The 11,988-nt window shown below is 38.7% G+C and overlaps 1 protein-coding gene across 6 annotated transcripts in view; it reads right to left on the reverse strand.

Annotated features, from left to right (window-relative positions):
* Positions 1 to 11,988, reverse strand: part of FNDC3B (fibronectin type III domain containing 3B) — a 179,143-nt gene that overhangs the window by 105,477 nt on the left and 61,678 nt on the right. For all 6 annotated transcript variants that reach the window (XM_026061452.1, XM_026061460.1, XM_026061485.1 and 3 more), the window contains one exon: positions 5,242 to 5,318. In XM_026061452.1, the coding sequence (XP_025917237.1) occupies positions 5,242 to 5,318 (77 nt within the window). The remainder of the gene's footprint in view (positions 1 to 5,241; positions 5,319 to 11,988) is intronic.

Genomic DNA, 11,988 nt, shown 5'->3' on the forward strand with positions numbered 1-11,988 from the left:
ATGAGGATTTACAGATATACATGCAAATCTCTGAAGCTGCACATACAGTCTTCAAAGATGATACTCTGTCTCTAACAGAGCATAAAATTGGTAATCAAATGTATTATATGTTATGTGTACTATGTAACTATAAAAACCGGAAGGGCTAAACTGCAGGTGTGTCTGATTTGTAAAATTTGCAGGGGGTATATTTTAGCAGCGCCACTCTGGGAGATGACATTCTTTATCAATTTGTCAAAGACAGAGTTTTTAATCCATTATTATAAAAAACATAACTCCGCAGAGAGGTTAAGCGTCGCTACTTAAAGAAATCTGCAATTCTTTGTGTCTGCTTGAAACTGCTTGTTGTGAAGATCACAAGTTCTTTAGGTAACGCACTGTCTGCTGAACTGCCTCTAATTCAGCGCCCAGAGGCAACAAAGCCCTAATCCCTGCTGCGGTCTCTAGATGCAAGTGGAATATTAAAAGGAATTACTAATTTTAGCAGTTTATATTCATAGAAAAATATCCCTGGTCATTTGGCACTTAGAGGCAAACTTTTATTATTTCGTGTTTTTCGAACAGTTACTAGTTAAATTGCCTTTTGCTGTTATTTTTTTAGTGCTCAGTGGTGTAATTGGCACATTGCTTCAGTAACAATATTATTATAGCAGTTTTGTGTGTTTTTTCATATTTTAGGGAGCTTAATTACTAAGTGGGGTARATGATCTTTCAGGAGATTTTGGATGAACATAACTTGTACACAATAAAATTACCTCCCACATTGGTTGCCACATTTTGAGAATAGCATTTTTATGTTTTTCATTTGTTTTTCATTAAAGATATCATTGTAGAAATGTCAACTCAATCTAACTGAGAATTCACATATTCAAAATAAGTCACTACTCCTTGGTCTCTGTTTTTCTCCACCAAAATATAATCCTACACCTCAGGAAAAATAAAAACATTAAATTTGTACAGGTATACTGTGTCTATATTTTGTAAGTTCCAGTTAAAGAAATACAATTACTCTTACCTGTAACACACAGGTTTACTGAATGGGTATAACATTTTAAAGCGGAATTAATTGTCATTCTCTTTCAAAAAAAATTCTTATTTAATTTAAACCTCGCGTGCTAGATTCTGCAAGGACATCTGGAGCACAGCCATTGGGTGGGCCATAACCAATACTTTGGGAATTTCATGAACTAATTTGAAACTTCATTCATAAATCAATCTGTACCAGAAAACAGTACAAAATGAGCTCATCCACAATGAACTCTGATGTCAACATTTTATTTATTCATTTAACTTATTAAGGAAGCCAATGCAAGTTCGGACCAGTCCTGACAAGTTTAGCATCACTATCTTTGCCATCCATCACTTACAAACACTAGTATTAAATCTGTACCTCAAACTCGGCATACAGACAGGACAAATATCTATAATATTGGCAAGAACGTGGTGATATTTTACATGTAGAATGATATAGGTCTTTAGGGTTCATGCTCATGAACTAAAAAGGTTCATCATTTTACAGCTTGCTCCATATGAGTATGTGATCTAGAAAACCTGGCTTGTGTTGAGCGTGTTAGGGAGGATCATTCTGTTAAAGGATGACTCGATCGATCACAGTCTATAAAATATAAAGGAAGCTCTGTGAGCAGCAAACCATAGAAAAACAGAATCTGTGGCTAAAAGCTTATGCTAGGCAAAACAAATTCAGAGGAGAACACCTCCTTTAGCGCAGATTATTTACACAAGAACAAAATCCTGCTTAAGGATGTGGCAGATTTTCTATTGCTTAAAATGTCATTTAAAGACTTTTCTCTTTCTCGAAGTTTTGTTCCAGTCCCATCAAATGCTACGTGCTCGCCAGAGGAACTACCAAAGCGCAGGACGGGGGCTGGTGCTGGGCAGTGCGGACTGCGCGACCCCAGCATTCCCTCCTGACAGACCAAGTCTTATCAGCAGCATGCATACCTCATGCTCAAATTAGTAAATTAGTCCTTTAGCCTTAAAATATCTGTGGCAGAGAGTGAACACTGACAACTCTGTAAATAAAACCAAAAGAGGAGTTTCATGCCAGATTTTGTTCTCACTGAGGTCCAACTACGTATGAGTAATTCTTCAAACTCTGGTGGAATTACTCCAGATTTACTTAAGTGAAAGCAGTCCTCAGTCAATAGTCATAAGAAAAGTTCATAACCACATCTTCCGATATTTCCATTTTTCAAATCTTTGTCTCTAGAACACCTCAATTCCTCCTCCCTTCCTCCCCAAAAATACAATGTAAAATGCAAAAACAGCACTTCACGAAGATGTCCCCAAATTTCACAGTCTAACATCCAAATCACGATTTTTCATCCTCAGCTTACACTCTGGGAGCTCGGAGGAGGCATCACAGCTCCTCGGAGGGGAGGCAGCCTCACGTCAACACCTCTGACGTGCCCGGCAGCCCTCATGCAACACCAGCAAAACAGTTTCTAGTCGTGACTACCAATGTGATCCTTGAAATCTAGAAATAGAGTCTAACTATTTTCTGCTAACTGCCGCTGGAGCCGATCTTGCGGGGCACAAAACGACCTGCCAACTTCCTTTTGCTGATCATTTCCCCAGTACCAAAGAGGTAACGAAGCATCATTTTAATCCAGGGCTGCCGGCACTAGATAGCTAATGTAATGTTTGAGGCTAATGCTTACAGCTCCAAAAGGCTTGGCGTAACAAAACGGAAACAAGATTTCATGGCTTTTCTTAATAGGCACTGTTACTCCTCCACATGATGTAAGCTTTGGGGCAAATCAAACCAAACAATCAAATGTGCTTTTAGTCACTTCTCAGAGCCAATTAATTTGCCTTACAGCCTTGTCCTTGCCATTCTAAATTTGTGTTCTCAGGGTTTATCGTGAAATAGTTATTAATTGTGAGACAACAGAGCAGAAGCAAGAGCAAGCAAAGCAGGGACATTTATTACAATAAGAGCTAATTTGATTACAACATGCTTTCAAGTATTATTGCACATCACGTAATCTGAAGGGCAAAAATGCTCACTCTCCACATGGCAGAACAAACATCCTGCTGCCGAAAAACACTCAATACATAGTTTTTCCCTGAAACTTTACAACACATTTCCAGCTGCTTGGAAAATTTTCTTCAGAAGAGGATTTCTTAAGAAACTACTTAAAGGCTTCTTTAGTGGAATTATGATGGTGCCCCACAAAAATCCTTGCAAAGCAGACAGGAGGAACTGGGTTCAGACASAGGTACAACTGGAACATTTTCATCACTCAGTTTTGGAAAGCATTTCAATTATACACAACCATTTATCTTCGTATGGGGACTGGTCAGTATAAGCACTTTAATAATAAAAAGGTGTTAAAGCTATTTCAAAGGAAAAGTAAATCTTTTAAAAATAAAGCCAAATGGAGTTTTCATTATTAAAATACAAAAAACAGAAGTCAGCCCATCATAACAGTCCTACATGCTTTTTTAAACGTACCTTTCACTCAAAGACCAAGGAAAACCATGAGCTATGAAACACGCACTGAAAGTGAACACATTTTCATTGTTGCACCAAATGGAAAAGAGAGGCTGTTCCGAAAAAATCAAGCCTCTCATTGAAACTATTCCCTCACTTTCTCACATTAATTGAAACTGGAGGGCATCAAACCACTTCGGGATGTCTAGGGTATTATCTGTACCAAGAACGCAATCAGGGCATACCACAAACATCAGCATCAACAGTTCTCAGTGAAGCACTGATTTCTGATGATTGCCTCCAAACATCTACCTTTGATATGATGTCTACCAGAGCTCAAATCTCAAAGCAATAATGCTTGGGTAAATAAAACATGGTCCTTCCACCTACTGGGTACTGAGGAAAATAAAATTATGTTCCATTCTCATAGATGCCACGTGAGCATCCAGGAGCAGCCAAGATATAAGACAATTCCCAAAATTCCATCAGAAGAAGGTGCCCTCTGGGAATTCTGCAAAGGTTTTCACAAGTTCCAAAGCTTTTCTCGTACTATGGTCTACTTTTGGAGATTCCTCTGCATGATATGGGCTAGCCTGTTAAATTTGGTGGGCCCGTACGGAGTTTTAAAAAGCATTTCAAATGCTGTCTCAAAGTGTACCACAACCGCCCACCTCAGGAGGCCTAAGAAGTTGGATGGAAGCTGGAACCAACCACCTTGCTGTTCCTTCTATTCTCTCCTAGGCCAGGAGACCAGCCTTCAGTCAAGTCTCTCAGGCAGGCCCTTTCAAGAGGCAGAAACGTAATGTCCTCTGTATTTGAGGCATGCTTTCACTGTACTCAGAAGCTAAAATACCACAGAGTGACTGCAGTATTTTGTGGGATGTAAGTACGATACCATCAAAAATTTTTCAAAATTACACAAATTCACATTTACTGGGAAAGGAAAGGGATTCCAGGACATCATATATTTTACACTTAATATTAACAAGATGTCAGAATATATGTATCAGAAGTTCTTACGTTATCCATTAATGATACTTGAAATACTTTGTATACTCTTAATGAAGCTTTCAATCCAGTACAGTTCTTTATGAAATCAGATTTATTGTATTGTTCACAGTAACTTTCCTTTAAATCAGTATTTTTCTAATTTCAGAAATAACGTAAGCTTTGCAGAAGATGGAAGGAAAACAAATAAGCAGGTAGTCTTAAATGGGTTGTTTACATAAAAGAACGGTAGCTGTTCAGGAGTCCCAAAACCTAATGGCTTTGTGAAAGGCTTTTTCCATCTTTTCCATAAATACAAATTTGAAAATTAAATCGTGCTTCTTAAAAACAAAATAAAAAAAACCTGTAGTCCTTGATATGTTGCAGTATTTCTACTGGGATTATGCTAAGGAGCAACAGCATATTTTATAGCTTCAGTGGCTCCTTCTCTTACTTCCAGRCTCCTACCCCTTGTGATTGTCATGCTGAAGCTTAAGGCATCACCTAACAACGTGGATTGCTCATAGCAGTAGCAAATTTGCACGTATAAACTCAACCTGTGGGCATAGCTTTTGTTAGTGTTAAAAAATTTGGTATACACACCACATAGCTTGTGAAGGTGCACACGCATGCTCACATGGGCACATGCGTAYGCACTGTCAGTAAAAGAGGATGAGTATTACAACTTTCATTTTCAGCAATATTTCTGAAGTATAGAACACTTCAGCCAAGCAGACTTCTCCATATGAATCGATGCTATTGCTTTTATACACGTTTTAATTCTTGAAGAAGCATACCTGTGAGATATAACCTGGAGGCACATGTATAGGGGGAATGGATCCATTGGGTGACATCATAGGAACCTCTGCTGGTCCTAACAGAAAGAGAGAGATGAAAATTTTTCAGTTAAAAAAAAAAAAAGAATTTTTGCATGGTTGTTCAGACAAGAATAAAAATAGCTTTATTTTCGAAGACTGCAAAAACAAAGTCAGCAGCTCTGGTAATTTCAGGTGTATGGACAACGCTTTGTGCCCTCACATTTAGAATAAGATCACTGTTGAATGACTTTAACATGTATCTTGTTGAAATAATATTTTCATCATAAAACAGCTAAAGCATAGGCTTTATATTACCCACTGATCAACTCATACAGCATTAGGCAGTAACATAATATGTCCTTTAGCAGCCCACAACTCCTRTACTGAAATCTGGTTAAGTTATTCTTGTCGAAGGCAGGGGAGAACTGAACAAAGCAGAAACTGTGCAGCCTGGAACTCGGCACCTCCCAAGAAAAGCGTCCAATTGTACCAAAAATCACATATGCGAAAAACTATCTATCTATTTAAGAACGCACAAAGACCAAACTCATTATCTCAGCTATTCAGACTAACCTTGGAATGTGATTATATAAGCAAGAAGCTTATGGTTTCCACTCTGAAATCCAGCCCTGAACATACCAGTTCCATTTGGAGGCACTGAGTACAAGTATAACAAAGTAAGTGCCATAATCATTAGATTTTTGCAAACAGAGCCACACAGCTAAAAGAAAGTGTCTAGATAAAATGGAAATTGTTCACTCAGTAGCTCATTGATTTAGCCATTAAAACCAGGAATATCACGCAGGAAAGTCAATAAAAAAAAAAACCTACCCAGACATCAGACAGATGCTTGCAATGAGAATTTACTACTTTGAAAAAGGAAAATTAATTTAATTACTTTCCTATTGCATATGAAAATGTTTACGCTAACCTGTTTTATCTAGCATTTGCCATGGGCTAAAAAATACTCATGGCCAGTTACTGGAAGCTGGTATGTGACAACTTATAGCCGCGTAACTCAAACCTGTGATGGAGCTATGATAGACATAAGGTAATAAATATTACCTTGCCTTTTGAAAGAAGCCACTACATTTAAAATSCTTGAGAAGAGTTTGGAGAGAACTCTGCACTTTGTTACTGTAAATTGAATATTACCAATAATACAAAAGATCACTTCACAGCCTTCTCTGATGGAGAAGTCATTTTACACCTCCACCCTGTGTTGCGTTCGAGGAAAGGAAGCTAAGACTAATCCCTGCGGAGGACCTCAGGCAGCGATGGGATGTAACGGCCTGAGCTGGCACCTGCCCATCAGCACAGGAGCAACTGCTCATAAAGTTAAGGCAAGTTCAACRAAACCTCCAACACTGTGAAGTGAGCCAGAGTTTATTTTTCTAATATCAACAAAACAGCAAAAACAGTCCACATTATTAAAAAAGGTCATTCCCTATGCACCTACATTTTTATACTCTTCAGACTACTTATCCTACAATAACCAGGCCTTCTTACCATCTCTGAATGCAAGTTACACACATGAATTCACTTGAGTTATTTCCATCTCCTCTGATCTTGGTTCACTTCTCCCAGCCGGTTATTTATAGTCTAATCAACATGTATGGTTTTTACCAGTCACATCTAGATTTGAAATATGACAAATTGTCAAGCTTATTAAGCACATGAAAACTCCTAAAGTTTAAATTTCTATTATTTCACAAATTACTTTAAAAGTGTGCGTTTCTGTTGCTCTTCATACTTTTCTGTACTTAACTGTCTAGGGAACTTTACCTATAGTATATTCCCACTAAGAAAAATCTCAATTACTACTTCTTATTATTCAACTCATAGGTTTTTCTTCCCATATCATTCTATAGCTCTTTCACCATTCTTTTTCTCCTTGGAAAAAGATCACACAGTGAACAACTTCAGTGGGAATGGAAAAAAAATCAGCATGAGCAGCAAGCAGTTATTGTGGATGGAGAGCTGTCATCTGCGTGGTTCTGTTTAAGCCCATCAAAACCAGGAAGTGACCGGTAGCTCAGAGGAGTTTTTCAGAACTAYTGAGCAGATGCATTCTTCCTATCAAAATATCCTTGTAAAAATTTTTTGGAAGAATATATTTTTCACTTCTCTCTGAATCTACTTTAGTTTATATACGTGGCCAAGTTTCACACCAGTTAGTTGCACGGTATATGGCTATTCATAACAGCCAATGCAGCTAAGCACACACTTTGTTGTGGGAATTCAGTCCACGCTTGTTTATCAAGTGTTGTTCAGTTTTGCAGGACGAAACACATCTGAGAATAGGTAAGATTAATAATTAATATTGTTATGTGACTCGCTTTTCAAATCTGAAAAACTTCAAGAAAAAAATCTTTATCAAATGAAAATTTCTGAGCACAGTCTTTAAGTAGACAATGCTGCAAGTGAACGCTGCTCACCAAAATAAAGCTTTAATCTGTTTCAACCCTCACCAAAATGGTATCTACTTATATTTACAGTGGCCCTAGCTAGTCTTTCTCCAAAATAAGTACACTGACTTGAAATTAAATTTGAAAAGAGAAGGTTTTAGAGTTTCTACATATAGATCAGACGGTTGCTACACCACAACCAGCTGAGAGAGGCTTCACTCAGCATGCCTCATCGTCTGCCCTTCTAAACTTTTTGCCAGTTGCTCGTATGGAGTAGCAATCTTCTTGCAGGAAGAAATCAAACTCCCACACAGATGCTGTTGACTGTAACACTTCCATTTCAATAAAAAAGAGATTGTGTTTTATCATCAAAACGTGCACCATGCAAGAAGATTCTTAACCTTGGATATGACCCACAAACTGTTAAAGTCATTTGGATAACAGGTTTTAAAAGAATGACAGCTTAGTGATTTGCAGCTAGCTTTTGTTTCCAGTGCTTTGATTTCAAGGCTAGCCAAATGACTTTAGCATACGTTATTTCATCTCTCTCATCACCGTTATCAAAACAACTTCAAGTGGCAGTGAGTAATATACAGAACACATCTCCGCAGCGTGACAAGGCCCAGGAATTATTAAAGCCTATTCTTGCAGTGAAACCACTCCCCGTTTAACACTAAAAACAAAACAAAAGCTTCTTCTTCCTTTTTTGGTGTATTTTTAGTTATGACTAACGTTTTTGAACTGTTAAAAATAGTTATTTACAGAATAACGTTCTTCAGTTACTTACATCCAGCTTATATTCATGTCTTTTCTGAGGGATTAGAATCTTGCAAGTTTAAATGAAGCTTCTGTTTCAATACAAAATTTGACCTAATCGCAAAAAAATTCAGTCTGTTTCAACATGGCTGCTGTAACACCGAAACGAGCTTGTTTTAATACTTTTTGAACCTGTTAACAAACTAGGAACGTCTCCTGAGTTTGTACTGAAACAAAGCCAGAAGAGATTTGGCCATCTCTACTAAAAAAACAATAGGCCAAATTCCACTCYGGGTTCCAGCATCATAAATTCAGTGCACCTCTCAGCTCCTGGAGGTTTGCCTCAAAATGCTGCGGACGGCTCTGTTCAAAATGCAGGTGCAAAGAAATGATTCCTCCTCATCCAACGTCAGAGGAAAAGCGGAGGAGTCAGCCCTTCCCAGGCCGGAGACTCTGATGTTTACCCAGGAAAGTGAAAGAATATTGGGAAAGAATTGGGAAGACTTTCCCAATTTTGTTGCCTTTAACACACCTACGAATCTAGTACAACAAAAATGGCAACACTTATTCTAGTCCTACTTGTATTACCATATATCATGTGAAGGTGCAGATTAAAAGTTTAATTAAAAAAATTCTTTCTTCCATTTCCAGTCCCAAGAAGTCCACTTCTGTCATGAAAAGACTGTCAGCTCTTTTGTCCATTTTTATTCTTTCAGGAATCATGTCACAATCCATTTGAGGAATTTCTTTCCCACAGCTTTCAAGGCTAATTTCAGCCTCAGATTCTGTCTATGACACTTGTACAATTTTTGTATAAAAACAATTTTGCAAGAAGTGTTTTTCTGTTCTTGAGTAACCTTTTTACGCATACATTAAAACTTCCTTTAGTTGAATTAGTTTTCTTCCTTAAACCGTAGAAGCCAAATCTGGCATTCCAGTTCTSTGGCTACAGCAACTGCTTTCTTGCTTTCCACATAGCATTACAGGGGAAAGAGGCCACTGTACAGGATCACTAACTTATTTTCCTTCCTCCACTGTTATATTTAAATATATTGCTTTTCTCTTCTTCATGTAAATGATGCCCACTGGAGAATATTATTCACATCCAGAACACGGGCATATGTTTTACTGTGTGTTTCCACAGATCATTTTACATGGCTTATTACTAAGACTCAAAACCCACCCGGCTTCATTATAAACTTTACATTCTGACCAGAGCCACTGAGAACTGGACTGAAGGTCCTGAATTTCTCAGACGACTCGCAGCCCTGCTTCGAACCAACTTGTGCTGATTTACAATTTCACACTGCAATACTTGCATTAGCAGAGAAACAAAGTTTAGTGATTTTGGCAGTTTTACTTTGAAGAATCCTATAAATTTTAATAACATGAACCTACTGCACTAGCTAAGTAGAAAATGAAATCCAGCCAGGTAAATCCATTATATTTTATAAAGCTTAACAGTTATAGTTGGTCCAGGAAAAAACATTACGCCTCCCTCTCTTTCACCATAAAACTGCTATCACATCTTCCCAAACCCAGACCACTGCTTAGGAAGTGTACGTATCAAGCGAGAGCTGTGACCAGACAGAAAGGACAGATAATTCAAGGGCAAACTGGCCTGTTGTATATAACTGCTTTGCTAAAACCAATGACCCAGGCCTTGCTGACCTTGGCAGGGAACCAGCGGTTTGCGTTTTCGCATGGACGAGCAGCTGTTCCGGAACAATTTCCTCAATGAAATAAGCACAAACAGGCTCCCTTCCACTATCAGGCACACGTCTTCTCTTTCCACTTCGTTATTCTCAAACCAACTGACGGACCAAATAAGGTGAGGACGCAGGGGAGAAAAAAACCCACCACCAACAACACACACACACAAAAAGAGCCAGACGTTTCCATTCGTGCTCCTTCCTTTGCAACAGAGGTGTGGATGGCATTTTTCCTCACCTTTTGGCCACAGAGTTTTGTTAGCACAAACTTGCCGTGACATATCGAAATGCATGAGCATGCCAGACCAATTTCATAAAACCCTAAGCCTTTAAAGTAGAATCTAAGTAGTTTTCACAAATAACAATTGCCACAATTTGGAGGTGCAAACTCTCCTAGACAAGAGCTAATTCAGATGCTACAGATTTTATTTGAAGCTATTGATCAGGATGCTGGAAAAACCTGTGCTCTCCAGCCTCAACAGAACCATTCTCATTCACGAAAATAGGTACAATACGTTTTACAAAAACAGTGGCGCCTTTTTTTTTTTTTTTTTTTTTTAAACTTACTCTACTCACATATGGTAAAGGCAATGGAAGACTGAAGTCCTGTGTGTCTACTTATGCTACTAAGATACGGGATCCTAAAAAGACATTGATCTTTTAGAGTTTCAGTGCATTATCATCACTAACATTAATCAGCAAATCATGCAAACCTGAATCACATGTTCAGTACTTGCATCTTAACAGCAATAGGCCCTACAACAATATGAGTCCAGAGCCTGGGTTTGACTGATATTTTGAACATGTGGAGACAAACTTACTCAACCAAATATCAAATCAAAAGATGCCGAAATCTGTGCCAAGAGCATCAAGCAGACAGTTCCTACAGCATTTTCTGGCTTGTTTTTATGAGAGTGCCTTTGCCGTATACACTAGAGACTCTCAACAACTGTTTATTTTACCTGTGTTTGCTACTTGACCTTCTCGCACACAGTGGGAGGCTCAAGTACATTCGATTTGTAGCTAAACAACAGTACTCTATATAAGTCAAGTCTTTAAAACAAGAATCAAGAGATTCCTATTCAGTAGCATGCTACTTTGCAATGTGTGTCTCTCAGATGTAGTAGTCTAGTTTGGGGCTTATTCTAGAAATAATAAAATATAACCCATAACAACAGGAAATCAATTAAAATAGATCAGCTGCATGAGCATTCTCCATCCCAAGCTATCACAACACAACAGAGGCAGCACTGCATTTAAATTCGAAGAGGAGGCTGGCTTAAACGTTCATTTTTATCCCCCACGTAAGGCAAAATGTTGGAAGGCAAAAGATGAAGCATGTAAGTGGTGGCCCTAGACAGGACAGAACAGCAACACGCTGCAGTGGAGGTGGGGTGCTCCCTACCCTCCTCTGCGAGCTCCTCGGGTGCCACACTGCGTGGCCAGGAATCAGCTCCTTCCCTCCCCAAGCTGTTGGGTTTCCTTCAGAGGAAAGCCTGGCACATCGGTCGCCTGCGCATCAACAGCATCTCCTCCCGCCACGGGGCTAGAACATGAGCAGGACACACAGGGAACATGGATCCAGGCAGCAGCKTGGAGCCACCCTATATCAGCTGCAGTAGAGAGAAGCTGCAAGAACCCTAGTAATGATAATTTGCATCAATGACAGTTAACCTTACATATTAGGAGAAACTTCCACAGTATGAAGAGTGTTAAAATACTTAGAAAARGTTAAGAATAGGCAAGTTCAAGCACAGAGAAGGGAGACGGACCTGACAAATTCTTCAGGTCCCTTACTACTTGACATTCCCAAGGAGGTTTTCTTTGTTGGTTTAGTTTAAAAAAAAAAA

This window comes from Apteryx rowi, unplaced genomic scaffold, assembly GCF_003343035.1.
Source record: "Apteryx rowi isolate R43461 unplaced genomic scaffold, aptRow1 scaffold_10, whole genome shotgun sequence".
NCBI lineage: Eukaryota > Metazoa > Chordata > Aves > Apterygiformes > Apterygidae > Apteryx > Apteryx rowi.